Source organism: Artemia franciscana, chromosome 4 (assembly GCF_032884065.1).
Source record: "Artemia franciscana chromosome 4, ASM3288406v1, whole genome shotgun sequence".
Lineage (NCBI taxonomy): Eukaryota > Metazoa > Arthropoda > Branchiopoda > Anostraca > Artemiidae > Artemia > Artemia franciscana.
Genome location: NC_088866.1, coordinates 11,408,401 through 11,429,424, shown reverse-complemented (window position 1 = coordinate 11,429,424; position 21,024 = coordinate 11,408,401). Strand labels below are relative to the sequence as shown.

Below are 21,024 nucleotides of genomic sequence, written 5' to 3'. Positions count from 1 at the left end.
ATAATGTGTTTGATTGTTTTCGGCATCCCTTTCAATATTTCCTTTAAATTTACTTTAATAGCATAAGCCCTTATGTAGACTTAGGATAAAACATGCCCCCTTTTCCAATAAAAAGTCTTGTGTGTAAACAATTGGCAACTTGCATAGCATACAGCCCTTGCACCAGGGGCATTAGGAGATTGTGTCAATTTCAAAGGCATAATTATCTGACATTTGGACTATTTTGAACAAAATAGTTATCTCAAATTTTGATTGGATAAGCTTGGGAAAAAAGGGGCATGGGATGAGGGCTGGTTGCCTCCCGAACACTTTTGACTCTCAAAAAGGAAACTAAAACTTTCTATTTCCGACTAAAAGAGTCCCCTTCGGAGTTCTTGGGACCAATATGAAGTAGCTCTGGGAAATCATAATGATAATATATTGAAGTCTAATGGCTCTTTACTATAGACATTGATAGAGCATTGCCCTCTGATTTTCTGAAATATGAAGCAAATCATTTTGACTAAAAACAGCTTCAAAAGAACTGCACGGAACATTTTTCTGCAATAAGAAGGGGGCTATTGTCCCACAGCACTCTTATTCAGGGTTAGTCTAAACGTAGGGAGATGAAAGATTGATTCCTACCCAGCCACCCTATACCCCTTTCTATATTCATATGAAGGTTCATGGAGTTGAGATAATTTGGGCATTGAAATCCATTCTTTTAGGCACATAACACCTCCCCATCCTCCTATCAAAACAACAGCCTACCACTCCTTCGTGATGGTTGTTGTGCAATAAAATACATCACTACATATGTTCATGAAAAATCACATGAATTAACTTCGTTAAAGAAACTACTTATCTACGCATATCTACGCACGCTCCTCTTCCATCCCAATCTATCCAAAGCCTTCCTCTTTACATCCTCCCAAGAAGTTCCCATTTCCCTTAAATCGTTCCTTGTGATATCTTCCCATCCCACTCTGGGACGACCTGTTTTTCATTTGGCGCAAGACGGTTGGCCGACAAGGAAAATCTTTAGCAATCTGCCATCCTTCATCCGCAGGACGTGTCCTGGCCATTTAATTATTTCCCTCATTATTGCCGAAGAAATCGTGATTCAACCATATTTTTCGCAGAAATTATTGTTTGAGATAGTCAGTCAATCGGATACTTAAAACAATCCGTAGGCAATTTCTCTGGAAAACATCTAGCAACTCCTCTTCCGTTTTTCGGAACGCCCACGCTTCAGAATCATACTTGACCAATGTCATCACTGTAGCTTCCAATATTCTAATCTTGGTTGGTAGACTTACCTTCCTATTCTTCCAAACTTTTTTCAACTGTGAAAATCACCCTGGGCCTTGGCTATTCTACTTTTTACATCTTCATTGTACCCACCGTCTACTAATAATACTACCTAGGTATGTGAAGCTATCTACTTTATCGATCTTCTCGTTACCCAAATTACCTTTTCGCCTTTTCTTATTTCTGTCCTCAGTGACGGCCTTCTTGACCTTCTTAAAACCATTATTGAACCCTGAACTTGCAGAACCTCTAGAATTTCGTTCATTTTGCAAAAACTTCATACTTTGGTGCCACAAAATGGTAGAAAGCACCAAAGTCCCGTTGAATAGAATTTTTGGTTGTTTAAAAGGGCGCTAAAACTTTTAATTTTCGCTGGAATAAGCTCTCTCTAGGGCCATCTTCTAGAATCATTGGTTTGATATGATCACCCCTGAAAAAGCACGCATCTGTTATCTTTTTCCAGGGAAAAAAATAACAACCAAATCCTTCATATTTTCTTTATAGGAGCTTGAAACCTCAACGTCAAGGATTTCTAATTGTTTGGGAGTGTTTTCCTAATTAGTCAAAATCAGCCAAATTTTCTTCGGCTCGTAACGTTAATTGCCACATTGAACTTAATGAGCTTTATATATTTATGATCAGCGTCAAAACTGAATTCTTTAGATGTACTAATTGTTATTAAAATTCTTTCTTTTAGGGTTTTGATAACTATTGGCCCGAGTCAGTCCGTACTTACAGATCGTTACTACGAACTGCTTAATTCTACACAATATACTCTACATATATTTTGGAATTTAGACAGAATATTCAAAGTCGCTTCTTTATGTCATGTTTTTTATTTGTTTTAATTTCCCATTGGCTGCTGAATTTTACATGCGGGGAGGTTTTTCCAAGTGGGATTTTCCGCGGAAGGGAGCTTACCGAGGTTAAATTTCCAGGGGGAATGCACCGAACCCTCAGTTTGTAGTGTTCCCGTCATGGACATTTAACTCCATTTATTTATTCTCTATATTTTTCTTTTCTTTTTTTACACCAATTCTCTTTTTATATACTCAGGTATAAATAAATAATTGTTATTATAATTATTATTTTTGTTATTATATAATAATCGTTACATTAAAGATATATTACCAGTTGTGGTATTTTTAAAGCTTTTTTTTAAATAGCACATAAGATCGACACTACCAGGTTCGACCCAAGCAAAATAGAATTATGATACTGGATATCATCCAAGCTGTTTGTTGCTCTTCGTAAACATCAGTAGTAACCTGTACATGTTGTCTTTTGGTCAGTTGAATATTCTCCTCATAATTTCCTGGAAGTTTCACCTTAATACGGTAAGTCATTCAGAAAACTGCTGACGTGCCCAAAGTAGAAAATTTTTTTAAAAATTATTTCAAGTGACAGCATAATTTTTTCCTTGTGAGAAAATAGATTTTATAAGAACATTTATAACATAATGTAAGGAATTTTCAAATTAACATAATACAAAGTAATCTTGTACAGGAATAGTAGACTTTCCAAATATGTACTTGAAACGACTCACAGTTCATCTTGTTGCTTATTACTCAGACGAAAATTTCCTATTGGATGATTAGGAAGCCTCATAATCGTGATAACACTTTACAAGAGAAAAAAATCAAAATATTTCTTCAAGAGTTCGGGACGTTATGAACTTGCTCCGGAACATATATTGATCTTAGTTATAAGACGCAGAATCAGAAAAATCCCCCTTCCCTCTGTAATCTTGCGCAGGGTATTAAAATTACAAAAAAATACGGACAAATAAATACAAAAAAAATCATTGGCTCACAAAGCTGTGTTTGTCGTGTGTTGTCTGTTTGTCTGTGTGTTGTTTTTTTTCTCACTTTTGAAAAAAAAACAACATTCAAATGCATTTAAAGAGCAAAAAAGATACACGATAGTAGCACAGTGACATAACACATTGTAAAAAAGATGTTGTATTCAGTCAATTTTTTTATTAGTATAAAATATGCCAAGAGGAACACCAAAAAAAAGATACGAAGTTAGTGGCATTTTAGTGGCGCCAATTCACGAAAACGTAGGGGGGGGGGCAAGGATTTTTTGAAAAAACAATTTTCATTGGCTCACAAAGCTGTGTTTTATTTTTTGAAAAATAACAGGTAAAAACACAAAAAAGAACAGCTGTTGACGCCAGATATTTAACCGTTTTGTTTTGATAGCATTTAACATTTTGATAACAGCGCCTACACCAATAGAATCTACTTCTTATGGTAAGTTTATCAATTATAAATCCAAGGATAACATACTGATACATTCAAAATAGTAACGCATTAAGCGCATAATCAGGGTTGTCAAAATCTTTTTGTTTAGCCACGTGATTCCCAACGCGGTGCGCATGCACCACCGGTGGGGCATGACAATATTTTGTTTTGTCATGGACAGGACGTGCACTCTTCTGCTGACTACACTTTAGAGCCTCACTTTTGAAAAAAAAAACAATCAAATGCATTTAAAGAACAAAAAAGATACACGATAGTAGTACAGTGACATAACACATTGTAAAAAAGGTGTTGTATTCAGTCAATTTTTTTTATTAGTATAAAATATGCCTAGAGGAACACCAAACAAAAGATACGAAGTTGGTGGCATTTTAGTGGCGCCAATTCACGAAAACGTAGAGGGGGGGGGAAGGATTTTTCCCATTTTTTAATGAAGATACGAACGACAGGATAAGAGAGAGACAACATGCTTAAAAAACAGCGATAGTAGCAGCGATTTCGCTGTTTGGATAAATTGTCGACTAATCTATTCAGTGTCTCTTCTTTTTCAACGGCCATGATCATGAGATTGTTGAACCTGTCATTTCCCTTTGTCAATTGCGGATAATCCTTTACTTTCTTTGCATGCAAACCGCTCTCTTTGCAAAGAGAAAACTTTTCATTGGCCTTCAATGGTGCTATCGCCCATTGCAATTGTTTGAAATAAATTCGATTGAACAAGAGGATGGTTTGTAGTAAAGATCCGTTTGGGGCACAGGGCTATTTATTTCAGCCTTTTTATTGCCCATCTATCACACAATCATATTCGCTAAATATCGCATTTTGAAATTTCTATAATTTGAATGAGCCAAAAATCCAGTCAATAGCCATCTAGATAATTTCCGATGACTAAATGACTTTAAACTGTGTTTTTGATGTATTCAAAGTAAACATGAGCCAATAGCTCATACAGCATTTGTGACAAGGTCGGAACCTAAAATTAGAATCGGTAGTAGAGTTACAGATTTCATCGTCCTAGCACCTCAAGACGCACTGAACTCGCCAAAGCACTAGAAATCCCTCCAACTCACCCAAAGAGATCGGATCCAGTCCGTTTATGTCAATCACGTACCTATAACTTGTACTTATTCTCGAACTCGCCAAAGTACTAAAAATCCCCCCAGCTTCCCAAAAGAGAGCGAATCCGGTCCGGTAATGTCAATCACGTATCCAGAACTTGTGCTTAATATTCCCATGAAGTTTCATCCCGATCACTTCACTCTAAGAGTTATCCAAGATTCCCGATTTCCCAGATTTACATTTCTCCTCTCCTCTCCCTTATATCCACGGATTCGATCCGAATTGAAAGTAGAACATCTGAGACATGAGATCTTTCTATATATCAAGTTTAATCAAGATCCGATCAAAAATTCGTAAGATAGACCTACCTCCATTTTCAAAATTTCTCATCCCTCCAGTCCCCCCCCCCAGATGGTGGAATCGGACTGTTATCAAGTCAATTTGTGCAGGTCCCTGACACGCCTACCAATTTTCACCGTCCTAGCACGTCCAGAAGCACCAAACTCGCCAAAGCACTGGAAATCCCCCTGACTACCCCGAAGAGAACGGATCCAATCCAGTTACGTCAATTACGTATCTGGGACTTGTGCTTATTCTTCCCACCAAGTTCATCTCGATCTCTCCACCCTAAGCGTTTTCCAAGATTTCCAGTTTCCCCCTCCAACTCCCCCAATACCACCGGATCTGGTCGGGAATTAAAATAAGAGCTCAGAGACAGATTCTTCTAAAAATCAAATTTTATTAAGATCTGATCACCAGTTCGTAAGTTAAAAATACCTAATTTTTTCAAATTTTCCGAATTAACCGAATTAACCCCACCCCCAACTCCCCTAAGAAAAGCGGATCGGGCCCGGTTATGTCAATCACGTATCTAGGGCTTGTGCTTATTCTTTCAACCAAGTTTCATCACGATCTCTCCACTTTAAGCGTTTTCCAAGATTTCCAGTCTCCCCCTCCAACTTCCCCCAATGTCACCAGATTCGATCAGGATTTAAAACAAAGGCTTTGAGGCACGAGATCTTCTAAATATTAAATTTTATAAAGATCTGATCACCCGTTCGTAAGTAAACAATACCTCATTTCTCTAATTTTTCCGAATTACCCCCCCCCCTCCAACTCCCCCATAGAAAGCAAATCCGGTCTGGTTATGTCAATCACGTATCTAGAACTTGTGCTTATTCTTCCCACCAAGTTTCATCCCAATCTTTCTACTCTAAACGTTTTCCAAGATTTCCGGTTCCCTCCTCCAACTCCCCCAAAGAGACCAAATCCGATCCGGTTATGTCAAGCACATATCTAGGACTTGTGCTTCTTCCTCCCACCAAGTTTCATTCTGATCTCTCCACTCTAAGCGTTTTCCAAGATTTCCAGTTTTCCCTCTAATTCCCCCCAATGTCATCGGATCCCGTCGGGATTTAAAAAAATAGCTCTGAGTTACGAGGTCTTTCTAAATATCAAATTTCATTAAGATCCGATCACCTGTTTGTAAGTTAAAAATACCTCTTTTTTCTAATTTAATGGTTATGTCAATCACGTATTTAGAACTTGGGCTTATTCTTCCCACCAAGTTTCATCCCAATCTCTCCACTCTAAACGTTTTCCAAGATTTCCGGTTTCCTCCCCCAACTCCCCCAAAGAGAGCAGATCCGGTCTGGTACTGCCAATCGCGTATCTAGGACTTGCGCTTATTCCTCCCACCAAGTTTCATCCTGATCTCTCCACTCCAAGGTTTCCCAAGACTTCCGGTTTCCCCTCTAACTCCCCTCCCAACGGGACTTAAAATAATAGCTCTGAGTTACGAGGTCTTTCTAAATATCAAATTTCATTAAGATCCAATCACCCGTTTGTAAGTTAAAAATACTTCTTTTTTCTAATTTTTCCGAATTACCCCCCCCCCCCAAACACCGCCAAAGAGACCTGTTCTGATTATGTCAATAGCATATCTAGGACTGAGGCTTATTCCTCCCACCAAGTTTCATCCTGATCTCTCCACTCTAAGCGTTTTCAAAGATTTCCGGTTACCCCCTCCACCCCCCTTCAATGTCAACAATGTTTTCATTAAGATCTGATCACCCGTTTGTAAATTCCAAATACTTCATTTTTTTCTAATTTTTCCGAATTACTCCCCCCTCCACCTCCACCAAAGAGAGTGGATCTGGTCCGGTTATGTCAGTCAGTTATCTTGGACTTGTGCTTATTCCTCCCACCAAGTTTCATCCTGATCTCTCCACTCTGAGCATTTTCCAAGATTTCTGGTTTCCCCCTCCAACTCCCCCCAATCTCACCAGATTCAGTCGGGACTTAGAATAAGAGTTCTGAGACACGAGATCCTTCTAAATATCAAATTTCATTAAGATCTGATCACCCATTCGTAAGTTAAAAATACCTCATTTTTTCTAATTTATCCGAAATAACCGCCCCTCCACTCCCCCCAATATGGTCGAATCGGGGAAACAACTATTTCTAATTTAATCTGGTCTGGTCCCTGATACGCTTGCAAACTTTCATCTCCCTAGCTTCTCTGAAAGTACCCGAACTAGCAAAACCGGGATCGACAGATAGACTGACAGACCGACAGACAGACAGAAATTACGATCGCTATATGTCACTTGGTAAATACCAAGTGCCATAAAAATACGCAAAATCAGATTTTTGCAGATATGATAGTATATAAGATGGGCGACGATTTGGCACAGTAAACCTAAAAACCATGCATCAAACAAATATTCTCACTTGATCATTGGGTGCAACTGGCAACACAAAATTGTCCATATTAATAGATAACAGATACCCGATACTCAATTAGTTAAAAATGAAATTTTTAGATAAAAGAAAAACTTACAATTCATCTCGTTGCCGCTGCGATAAGACCATGACCTTGCTCCAGATCAACAATGTTCACGAGCTGCCTTTACCTGAAAAGGATACGGTGTAGATTCAAGATAAACTTAATAGTTGCAAACATAGTTGCATATAAGTGTGACTATTAAAGTGTGACCAGTGGAGGGGATTAGGATGAGTTTTACGAAAGGGGGGGGGGGGGTTAAAAATACATATACAACAAGCATGCAATAACCAAGGACATTGAGCAGGTTTTAGATCTTAAATACCTTGGAAGCATAGTGATAAATACGGGTTTCACTGGAATGTTTCTCACATCAACTCCTTGAACAAAAGGATGTATTTCAAATTGTTTTATATGCTCATCTATAGGCATATCCCCCTCCTCCCAGTTTCCAACCACACCTGCACAAAAAGCACACTGAATCTGGTCACTATAGCCAACAAAAAGGAATGTGAAATCTTGGAAAACGCTTAGAGTGGAGGGAACGGGATGAAACTTGGTAGGAAAAACAAGCATAAGTTCTAGATACGGGATTTACATAACCGGAACGGATCCGGTCTCTTTGGGGGAGTTGGGTGGGAGGGTTAATTCTGAACAAATTAGAAAAATGAGGTATTTTTAACTTACGAATGAGTGATCGGATCTAGATACGGGATTGAAAGTCCTAGATACGGAATTGACATAACCGGAACGAATCTGCCCTCTTTGGGGGAGTTGGGGGAGGTAATACTAAAAAATTAGATTAATTTGTATTTAAAAAAAAATTTAGATTAATTCTAAAAATGAGGTATTTGTAATTTACGAACGGGTGATCAGATCTTAATGAAATTTGATATCTAGAAGGATCTTGTGCTCTACAACTCTCATTTTAAATCTCGACCAGATCCGGTGACATTGAAGGGAGTTGGAGGGGGAAACTGGATGGAAAACGTGAAAATCGAGGTATCTTATGAACGGGTGTTCGGATATTAATGAAACTTGATATATAGAAGAATCTTATGTCTCATATGCTCCATTTTCAATTCGAATTGGATCCGGGGACATAGAGAGTTGGAGGGGGGAAACAAAAATCTTGGAAACCGGAAATCTTGGAAAACCCTTAGAGTGGAGAGATCGGGATGAAACTTGATGGGAAGAATAAGCACAAGTTATAGATACAAGATTGACATAATTGGTACAAATCCGTTCTCTTTGAGGGAGCTGGTTGTTAATTTGGAAAAATCAGAAAAATTGAGGTATTTTTAACTTAAGGACGGGTGACCGGATCTTAATGAAATTTGATATTTAGAAGGAACTCATGTCTCAGAGCTCTTATTTCAAATCCCGACCAAATCTTTTGACATTGAGGGCGACGTGCTAAGACGATGAAAATTGGTAGGCGTGTCAGGGAGCTGCACATATTGACTTGATAAAGTCGTTTTCCCCCGATTCGACCATCTGGGGGGCTGAAGGGAGAGGAAAAATTAGAAAAATTGAGGTATTTTTAACTAGCGAGTGGGAGATCAGATCATAATGAATTTTAATATTTAGAAGAACCTTGTGACTCAGAGCTCTAATTTTAAATCCCGACCAGCATTAAGCTTCTGATTTTCCTTTTAAAGCAATCTATTAATTCTTGGAATTTTGCTAGAGCTCATACCATATGAGCTCTTGGCTCTTCCGACCTCTTCACAAGTGCCATATGAGCTCTTAGCTCTTGTTTGGAATAATATGAGGTGTACCACCGAAGTGGACACTAATATACTCTTTATTCAACATGGCATAAAAAATGCACAGAGACCTGTTTCACCTCTGTCCATAAAACTCAAGTTTGGAGACTCTTATTCTCACTCAATTGTTTTAGAGGAAGAAGTGAAGCTTGGCTACAAACTCTTTCAGGTCTACCAATACAAAGAACTGCCTTAATGCTGTTTTAAATGTTGCTCCCCCAACCACTTTCAACATGCTTGTCTGGTTGATACTCCCAAATGTGCCTGTTGTGCTGGAGCACACATTTCTAAAAAAGATAAACCATGCATTGCCCTCCTCCTTAGATCTGCTGTGATAAAACTCACTAATTTTACAGCTTAGTTTGTCCTGTTATGCAAGAGAGACTAAAAAAGGACCCTAATCCACATCAATGACTTTCAGTTTTCTGTGATATCCAACAATATTAATGGAACTAAGGACAGAGACTTTTTCATTGATGAATTATGCAGCCAGTACAATCTAGTTTGTTTGCAAGAGTATTTTTTTACTTCAGCTAGCCTTAATTTTCTGCATCAAAGTCCAAACCACATAGCATTTTTGACCTCTGCCAGGGTAACTGGTGGCCATCCATCAGGGGGTCTGGCATGCATCTTTAAGCGTAATGCACATTTCCCCAACCCCTGTCCTTTATCATCATGATGAATTCTTCTTAGCAGTCTGTGTTGGATCAACTATTCTGATCAACTCATATTTTGTGCATGATAACAGATCTAATTGCTCAATTACAATTTTTGCAAAGGCTTGTGCTTCTCTGAGAAAACTAATGAAATGCTTAGTGTCTCAATCTCTAAATTACACAGTGATCTTAATACAAATATCAATACTGACTGTGTAAGAAAGGATTATGTTCTCAATTGTCTCCTGCTATACGGCATCATTCCTAAATCTCTACCCTTCACATATATCCATCACTCAGGAAGTACTACTGACATTGACCATGTTGTGTGCTCTTCATCTATTCATTCTTTGATTGTAGCTGTCCATGATCATGATCCTGATATTGACCACCTAACAGTATCTGTGGTTTTTTTGCTTCCCCATGTTCCAATAAATTTGAAATTAAAAAAGAAATCAAATAGGTTTTCAAAGTATAATTGAAAAAAAGCAGATATCTTGTTATACATATCAATGCTTACATCACTTCTATCTCTTATACATGTGTCTTATCATTTATTGCAGCTTAAATATGTCGGATCTGACAGTTTCTGAGTTAAATTCATATTATAAAGAAATAGTATCTTGTTTGAAATAGGCTGAATGTAGAGCTGTTTGGTTAGAACATATCTGTATTGGTACCCGAAAATCAATCAGGTTAGCAGATCCCAATTTAAAGACTGTGGAAAACAAAGCTAAATTCTGGATTCGAGTTTAGAATGGTTGTGACATTCAGGTTGTGTTGTGGATTCAAAACAAAAAACTAAAGCGGATTACAAAAAGTATCTTAGGTCAGTAAGGTAATGTGGCATGCATTTCCCTGTGAATAAACGTGAATAGTGCAAGTGATTAATTCTGAAAGGCTTGAAAATGAGTATTCTTGCAGTAATGCCATACCGCCATCTATCTGGCAGAGGCATTATTCTTCACTTTTTTCTGTTGTTAACTATTCTGTATATGCTGTGTACTCTCATCTCATTGCACTTTTCTTGTCAATCTGTATTTCACAGTGACATGCAATTCCCATTATTGATACACATTATTGATTCTATTGATATAGATGGGATGTCTCAACTTTTGCGGAGTTGCCCTGCACTTGTTTTACATTTACAGCTACTTTTTCAGATGAGTATATGCACATCTAGCGTTCCAGAGAGTTTCCTGTGTGGCACTATAAGTTCAATATTAAAAGAGGTTAAATCTCCTGCTGATTGTTCTTCATACCAGCCCATTGCTGTTTCTAGTAATATAAGTAAATTACTTGAATATATAATTCTTCCCCATCTAATTAGTAGGACTAATGAAGAAGAGAAGCAGTTTGGTTTTTGGCCTGGGGGGGTGTGGCAGCATCCTTGTTGTATTTTAGTATCTCTTCTTCTGGATAATAATTCTAAGAGTAAGGGAATTTATATTTATTTTTAGATCTTTCTAAAGCATCTGACAGTGTAATCCATTTCTAGCTTTTTATTCCATTTATATTTTATTTGTTAATTTTTCAGTTATTCTGCTTTTGCAGTATTGGTATTCTAACTCTTTCCTTAGTTTGAAATCTTCTCCAACCACTACTATTAAAGTTAAAAGAGGTGTAAGACAATGTGGCATTTTGTCACCTACACTTTTTAAAATTTGTATTTCTGGCGTGCTTACAAAAATATCCTCTATGTATTTATCTGATTTTTCAGATGTTTCTCATCTGGCTTATGCTGATGATTTGATGCTGATGATTTGCTCCTAATTAGGTGGACTAGGACTGGTCTCTCCAAAATGGTATGTTCTGTTTCCAATGCTTTTCCTGGGATTGGCCTTTTGTTAAGTAAAGATAAGTGTGAGTTTTTATCTTTTACTTCAGCTTCTTCATCTCTTCTCAATTGCAACACTTTCTCTATTCTGTCTGTTGATTCTTTGTGGTGGTTGGGCATAAGCCTTATTAATAATCTTTTCATTTTTTGTCAGTACACTGTTTACAACATTTCTAAAAGAATACAATTTGGATACGGGAAAATTGTTCCCAATCAAGAAAAATACAATAGACAAGTGCTGGCAAAACTCTACTCTACATATTGCAATCAATCTGTCGTTTATACAGCCAGAATTTACCCCAACCTGAGAAAAATTGATTTAAAAAGAATCCAGAGTAGTTATTTCAGGTACTGTAAGTTTCTCCTTTTCAATCCTCCTTGGACACATAACTGGATTCTAATTGGTAAATATGGTGTACCTGATATAGCATTAAAATTGGAAAAGCTACACAGAAAGCTCTCAGGTACTGCTCTTGATATGATTTTTCTACATAATCATCTTGTAAAAACTTTTCTATAGTTATCTTTCATTGGTTGACCTTATTTTGTGAATTTCATTACTTGTTTGTATTTAATGTTGTCTTTTTTATTTCTCTATAGTTGTTTTTTTTTGTGTATGTTTATTTAATTTTTTGTGTTTATTTAATGCAAAAAAAAAATTCTATTGTCATTGTTTTTTGTATATTTTGCATTTTTGTGTGTATTTTATTGTTTTTACTACACATTTTAATACTTGTACAGTGTTCTTGTGGGTATGAAATAAATTATTATTATTATTATTATTATTATTATGTAGAGCATTTGTTTAGTAATATAAGAAGTAGGTCAGACCTTACAAAATGTAATGTACCTAGGAAGCAGGAGTGCTTTTTATAAGTACCTTAGTAAAATTATAAAGGCTGTCATTGTTAATAGGTTTTGACTATGGTAGTTCTATATATGGCGGTACTAGTCAGAAGAATTATAAATATATTTATATTATATATATATATATATATATATATATATATATATATATATATATATATATATATATATATATATATATATATATAATTATTTTCCATAGTGTTCTTAGGTAATCCTTAGGTTGCCTATGCAGTGCCACTATTCCTGCAATGTTGATTGAATTGGTGGTGGGTACCCTTAAGTTACAATATGACAAGTTACTTATGAAGTACTTCACTAAGAAGTCTAGTTTAGATGTGGATCAAATTAACATAGAAATAATAAGTAAATACAATAGAGATATTAGATTTAACAAGAGCTGGGAGCTCATATGGCACTCGTGACAAGGCAAGAAGAGCTAAGAGCCAAGAGCTCATATGGTATGAGCTCTAACAAAATTCTAAGAATCAATAGAATGATTAAAAAGGAAAATCAGAGGCTTGATGCCGGTCAGGATTTAAAATAAGAGCTCTGAGTCATGATGTCCTTCTAAATATCAAAATTCATTAAGATCCCATCACCCACTTGTAAGTTATAAATACCTCCTTTTTTCCGATTTTTCCTCTCCCTTTAGCCCCCCAGATGGTCGAATCTGGGAAAACAACTTTATCAAGTCAATTTGTGCAGGTCCCTGACACGCCTACCAATTTTCATTGTCCTAGCACGTCCAGAAAGACCAAACTCGGCAAATAACTGAACGGCTCCCCCAACTCCCCCAAAGAGAGCAAAACCAGTACGGTTACGTCAATCACGTATCAAGGCCATTTGCTTATTCTATCCACCAAGCTTCATCCTGATCCCTCCACTCCAAGTGTTTCCAAGATTTCCCCCTCCAACTCCCCCCCCCAATGTCAAAAGATCTGGTCGGGATTTGAGATAAGAACTCTGAGACATGAATTCCTTCTAAATATCAAATTTCATTAAGATCTGATCACCTATTCATAAGATAAAAATACCCAATTTCCACATTTTCCAAGAATTCTGGTTTCCCCCTCCAACTCCCCCTGATGTCACAGAATCTGGTCAGAATTTAAAATTAGAGCTTTAAAACACAAGATCCTTCTAAATATCAACTTTCATTAAGATCTGGTCACCCATTTGTTAAAATTACTTCATTTTTCCAAATTACCCCCCCCCCCCCCCAACTCCACCAAAGAGAGCAGATCTGGTCCGGTTATGTCAGTCACGTATCTTAGACAGGTTTTTATTCTTCCCATCCCGTTTCATCCTGATCTCTCCACTTTAAGTATTTTCTAAGATTTCCGGTCTCCCCCCAACTGCTCCCCCCCCCCAATGACGCTGGATCCGGTTGAGGTTTAAAATAAGAGATCTGAGTTTCGAGGTCCTTCTAAATATGAAGTTTCATGACGATCCGATCACTCCTTTGTAAGTTAAAAATACGTCTTTTTTCTAATTTTTCAGAATTAACAGGCCCTCACTCCTCCCCCAGAAGGTCACATTGGGAAAACGACTATATCTAACTTAATCTGGTCTGGTCCCTGGTATGCCTGCCAAATTTCATGAAGATCCAATCACTCCTTTGTAAGTTAAAAATAGGTCATTTTTTCTAATTTTTCAGAACTAACCCCCCCCCCCTCCAATAGAGCAGATCCGTTCCAATTATGTAAATCCCCCCAAACTCCCCCCAATGTCACCAGATCCAGTCGGGATTTAAAATAAGAGCTTTGAGACATGATATCCTTCTAAATATTAATTTCATTGAGATCTGATCACCCATTCGTAATTTAAAAATACCTCATTTTTCTAATTTTTCAGAATTAGCCCCCCCCCCCCCAACTACCCCAAAGAGAGGGATCCGTTCCGGTTATGTCAATCATTAGGACTTTGGGCTTAATTTTTCTCACCAAATTTCATCCCAAGTCATCCACTCTAAGTGTTTTCCAATATTTTAGGTTATCCTCTAACACCCCCCCCCCACCCCCCAATGTCACCAGATCCGGTGGGGATTTAAAATAACAGCTCTGAGACACGATATCCTTCCAAACATCAAATTTCATTAAGATCTGATCAACCGTTTGTAAGTTAAAAATACTTCATTTTTTCTATTTTTCCAAATTAACAGGGCCCCCACTCTCCCCCAGATGGTCAAATTAGGAAAACGACTATTTCTAATTTAATCTGGTCCAGTCCCTGATACGCCAGCCAAATTTCATTGCTCTAGCTTACCTGGAAGTGCCTAAAGTAGCAAAACCAGGACTGACAGACAAACTGACAGAATTTGTGATTGCTATATGTCACTTGGTTAATACCAAGTGCCATAAAAACAGGAATATTGCTGCTTTTTATAGAGTTTTAAATTACTCTCTAGTGAGTGCCCAAATATACCACCAATTAATGAGATTGTCTTTGAGGATAGTGTGTTTCAAAATCCATGTGCATTAAAGAATAATGTATATTTCCCTATGCCTGACCATGGTAATAATGATAATTTGACTTTAAAGCATGACTGGTTTAGACAGACTGACCATTTAAGAGACAATATAAAAAATTTTACTGATGGATCTAAGTCAGATAAGGGTATGGTTGTGCAGTAGTGATCCCAAGAATGTCAGTTTCATGTAGTTTCAAGTTACCAAGTGGCCTATCTATTTTTTCAATTGAGATGATAACACTATATTAGGCATTATATTTTATCAGGTCATATGAACAAGAACAGAGTTGGATAATTTGTTCTAACTCTGCATCAGCCCTTAAGTACCTGATGAATGAACATGACCCCAGTCATGAGATAGTTTATAGTATTCATCAAATTGTTAGGTCATTAGTGCATGGGGAATGATACACTTCTTGTATGGGTCCCAGCACATATTGCAATTGCTGGAAATGAATCTGCTGATAATATGGCTAAGGGAAATAGCAAGAGTATAATTGTAAAACCCACACAAAGCAAATATATAACATGTATTCATGATGTATTATGTGATAGGGAGACTAATGAGTACATTATAAATAGTGCAGACCCAATTTTAGAGCTTCAAGATTATAGGCCACCACCTGATGGACTGGTACATGATACTAGATCTGTTGCTGCTACTATTCTCAGACTGAGGACAGGTCATGCAAAAACCCATTCAGTTTTGCATAAATGAGGCAGGATTAGCTCTCCTTACTGTGATATTTGTAATGAGTATGATGATGTTAGACATATCCTAATGAAGTGTAGGAAATACAATGCACAATGAAATGTATTTAGAAGTTTAATTTGAAAGTATTTTGGTGTACTTGCAATCAGAGAATTCCTAGGTCATACAAAGTCCCCTAAGTGGGCCCATAGAAAGGCTATATCCTTACTGACTAAGCATCCTATAAGAAATTGTAGGCCTAATCTATAATATTCTATAATTTTTGTGTCCTTATTATACTTATGTATGATTTATTTTATTTATATTTTTCTTCTTTTTTTAAGCTGTTTTTAAAATTTTATGTATTCCTAGACATGTTTTGGGACCATAGCATGATGTTATATGTGCAATAATGTCAGTGATTTAAGCAAGAACAATCTGTACAACCCCACATTGTTGATGTTATAAGTTTAAGTATTAATGTGGCCTGCACCAAATATATATCTGTATGATATTCAAAGTGATGTGGCTCCAATTAGTGTGAATTTAAAGTGAATATATAACATATAATCATAATGTATTATGTGACAGGGAGAGTAATGAGTGCATTGAAAATTGTGCAAACCCAATTTTAGATTTTCATGATTATGAGCCACCACCTGATGGACTGGTGCATGATATTAGATCTATTGTTGCTACTATTTTCAGGCTGAGGACAGGTCATGCCAAAAACATTTCAGTTTTGCATAAATAAAGCAGAGTGATATTTGTAATGAGTATGGTGATTTTCAATATGTCCTAAAGAAGTGTAGGAAATATGATGTACAAAGAAATGTATTTAGAAGTCTAATTTGAAAGTATCTTGGTGCATTTACAATGAGAGCAATCCTAAGTCATGCAAAGTCCCTAAGGGGGCCCATAGAAAGGCTACCGTATATCCTTACTGACTAAGTATATGATCAATTGTATGATGCAAAATGTTCTATAATTTTTGTGTCTTTATTGTATCTATGTATGATTTATTTGATTTTACATATATATATATATATATATATATATATATATATATATATATATATATATATATATATATATATATATATATATATATATATATATATATATATATATATATATATATATATATATATATATATATATATATATATATATATATATATATATATGTTGTTTGCAGCTATAGTTGCCCCAAACATGTCTTGGACCTATCACCAGAAGATATTCTCCCTGGAGACCTATTTTGTGACAAAATCATACCAGAGTGTACAAATTCAGGTTCAAAAACTTTTCAATTGTTGCAGCTTATTTTGCAACCTATTTTGGATGAATTTTTCCAAAATAGTTGTGGACTTATGTTCTAAAGCCACAGGGGGAACTTATTCAGGCTAGAAAAAGAGAAAAATATTGCTGCAGTGAGGGACTCAGTAGGATGCAACCCTAGGAAATCAGTGCATAGATGCAGCCAAGAACTCGGAATGACAAAGGAGTGCAAGGACATACAAGGAATGCAAGGACAGAAGAAAAATTGCTACAGTAAGGGACTCAGTAGGACGCAGCCCTAGAAAATCAGTATGTAGACACAGCCAAGAACTTGGAATGACATGGGATTCACTGTGGCATGTTCTCACATTTAATTGGACAGTGTAATCTCTCACTACAGCAATGTTTTCTTCTTTCCTTGCACTCTCTTTCCTGCCTGAATAAGTTCCCCCTGTGGCTTTAGAAATAAGTCCACTACCATCCCATGCTCACTGAAGGGTCACCCTGTGTCTTTTTGGGTCACCCTGTATATATATATATATATACATACATACATACATATATATATATATATATATATATATATATATATATATATATATATATATATATATATATATATATATATATATATAGGTTGTTTTTAAATTTTATCTTGTAGATTTTTACTGATGTTATGTGACCATAGCATGATATGATATGCAGAATAATGTCAGTGATAAGCAAGAACACTCTGTACAACATCTTAGAACAATCCCACAATATTTTAAGTATTGATGTGGCCTCTGCAAAATAAATATCTGTGTGATATTCATAGCTATGTGGCTCAACTTTGACCCCGAGATTTAATAGAGGATTGTATGTATATGGATGGTTGATTTGCTCAAATGTTAACTAAACAACAACAAACCTTACCTCTAGGGAATTTCATCCTGAATTTAAATGTGACCTTTGTTCCCTCTGCAAACTTGATTTTAATGTATTTAAAGACCCTTGAAGATGATACCTTTTGCTTTTATTTTAGATATGGCTTATATACCTAGGTTGTTGTAGTTGTTGTTGTTTAGGGTTCAATACATTTGACCAATAGGTCATATGCAGTTAGCATCTGGTTAGCATATACCTGGGTAAGCACCAATGTTGGTGAAACTGATATACCCATTTTTTAAATCAATAGTGACAAATTGAGAATCAATAAATGCATGGGAAGTACAATATGGGCTATGTATTTAGGTAAGGTAAGAAATAATTTGATTCTAGTATAGTCACTTCTTGATATCTTTGAAAGAGATTAGGTTAGAAAATGAGACTTTCAGGGATGAATCCTTGGCCAAAATATACTCTAGGAAGGTATTGCCAAGCTTCCATGTTAACCCTATTCTGATTTCTAAGTCTTAAAAATTTGCCTACTTGACCTATTGAAATTTTGACAAAAGAAGATTTCACCTTAATTTTCAGTTAGTCTATTAGTTTTTTTTTCTCTGGTTTAGGCCTATGTTCTGAAAATGCAATTCTTGTTATTTGAACAGAATATTAAGCCATATTAATGGGTTCTTTCTAAATTTAATAAATATATTTGTAGACAATTGAAACATGATAAATTCAGATTGAGCAAAGCTGTAAAGCTGAAAACAGTTTTCTTGTAGCCTAGTTCATTTAAGCAGAAGATCTGTTTTGCAAGGTTTCACTTTCATAACATAAATATTTTTAAAGTTCATTGTCCTCTTAAGAAGGTTTGAGTTCAGGCAGGTACTTCAAAGTACCTTCCTGGGACATAATTTAGTCTGTAGATCATACCTGAAACCTTTGTTTTCTAACCTAACCCCTTTCCAAGATAGCAAAACTAGAATTTTACAGTTTATTGCTTGGATATCTGAACATTCTGTTAACATAAAAGTTTACCAAGAATTCTGAGTCTAAAAGTGGCCTAGCCTAGGTCTATTTCTTAGCAAGGCCTATCTTAAATGTCAATGAATAGAAAAATTACCATATCTTGACCTTGTCCCTATATCAGTAGTGCAATTTTGTGTATGTTTACTTGGAATTTCAACAACATTGGATTTGCTAATGTGAGCTAAGCATGGGCCTAGGCTGCCAGAGCACCATAATTATTGCTACTAGCCTTAGATAATGGATTATGTCCATGTCAGCGACTTTATCAATAGCACTCTTTTGTCTAAAATAGGCCTCATGTCAATATACCTTTACTTTCACAAAGTTAAGAGCTGTGACAACAGCTCTGTATCAGATTTATAAGAGGATATTTTTCTAGTTTGAATTCTAGTAATCAAAACATCCGTTTTCGTGGATTAGAGTGGAAGCCACACCATCTATAAACAAATTAAAAGGTTTGTTTTTATGAAGGAAAAGGATAAACCATGCTAAGTATCTATCATGTATACTTTCAGAAGAGATATTCCTAAATTATGTTATTGACACTATTTATCCCATAGTACTCGAGATAATACCTCATATTAATTCTATAATTTGTATACCGCTGCTAGCATTGCTCTTGTTTAAACCGGTTTACCCGTAAATTGAACCGACTGCGACGGAATTGAAAAACCGGAAACATTAGAAATATATAATTTGGACTATAAATATGAACATGAGGGGGATGGTGGTAAAGAATAGTGAAGCTGCAGTTGAAATGAGTTAACTACAATTATTCTGCATATCATGGAAGCAAGATCTGTTGTTTTAACCCTTTTATATAGCCAAAAATAAGAGAAAAAGATATCATTTTTTGAGGATCCGTAATGGTCTTAAAATTGAATTCCCGAGTAAAGCGATTATTATATATCAGAAAGAATATAATAAAAGGTATCATGTGATATGCTCACTTTATTCGTAGCTCAGTAATATAAACTGCCCCATATTCACCAAAAAGTTTCGGACAAGGTTAAGTGAATTGTCAAAGCAATTCAGGATTTGGCCAAGTAAGCTAAAGAGGCAAGTTTACAGACCCAAAGAATTTCCCATGTGTCAAGAAAGTATAGTAGAATTGATAAGTAGCAAAGATGAAATTTCTTATAAAATATAATAAAGGAATATTTTCATTCTTGTTGAGAAATTCAAAGAGTTATTGCTAAAGCTTGTATCTAACCTGCTATTCTATTGTTTAGCAAGAGCTTGGCCTCTGTGATTTTTTTAGGATGAAAAAATCGAAAGCACCCTTATAAAAGTGTTTAAAAATAAGATATAATTGTTCCCGACAACTAGAAAACAATCTGTCTGCTATCTCTTTGTAGAAAACTGGACCGCGTTTGCATCATGAAGTCGAAACACCGTCTGCATCATGGGTCCGTTTAGAAACTGAATTGCGGTAGTTGACCTAATTGTCAGATCTATTTTTTTTTTAGGGGGGGGGGAGGGTAAATGTTTATTAGTTCTCCCCCAGCCATATTTTCATGACTAAATATTAAAAATTTTGCTCAGAGTGAAAGTTGAAAATTTATTTCCTGGTAAAAGTAATGGCAATTATTTATTACATACATGTTACCAGTTCGTGGTTCAATGGCCAAAAATCTAAGAAACATAATTTTGATAACAATAGATACATTAAAAGAATCAAATTTTGACGGCTATTCAAAATACACAAAATTCGTCAAGTTTAATGTAAACCATTTAATAACAGTTACGAGCCAGAAATTTTTTTCCCAATTTTCAAGAAAATGGAGAAAATACCCCCCAACCATCAGATGATGTTAATAAAAATTACACCATCAGATTTAGCATATCCGGGAACCCTGCTGTAGAGGTTTCAAGCTCCTATATATAAAATGTAGAAATTCGCATTTTTTCGACAAAAGAAAAATCACTGATGGTGTTTATTTGTTTATTTTTCCCAGGGGTGATCGCATGGAGCCAGTGATCTAAGAAAATCGGGAGAGGGATCATTTTATCGGAAGTTAAAAGTTCAAGTGCCCTTTTTAAGTGACCAAAAGTATCGAAGGGTAGCTAGACCCCCTCCCACGACTTTGTTTCCCCAAAGTCACCTGATCAGTGATCAGTTGATATAGCCATTTTATTTGATATATTTGAGATAGCCA

At 36.0% G+C, this 21,024-nt stretch overlaps 1 protein-coding gene across 2 annotated transcripts in view; it reads right to left on the bottom strand.

The window, feature by feature from the left end:
- LOC136025987 (lissencephaly-1 homolog) overlaps nt 1–19,279 on the bottom strand; it is a 52,368-nt gene extending 33,089 nt beyond the window's left edge. The window contains exons 1-2 of one of the 2 annotated variants that reach the window (XM_065702125.1): nt 19,175–19,279; nt 7,456–7,528 (exon numbers count right to left, since the gene is read on the bottom strand). In XM_065702125.1, the coding sequence (XP_065558197.1) occupies nt 7,456–7,487 (32 nt within the window). In that variant the 5' untranslated portion in view covers nt 7,488–7,528; nt 19,175–19,279. Of the gene's footprint in view, nt 1–2,836; nt 2,971–7,455; nt 7,529–19,174 lie in introns of those variants that run through there. The other variant, XM_065702124.1, reaches the window with a different exon arrangement.
- Nucleotides 19,280–21,024: the final 1,745 nt, after the last annotated feature.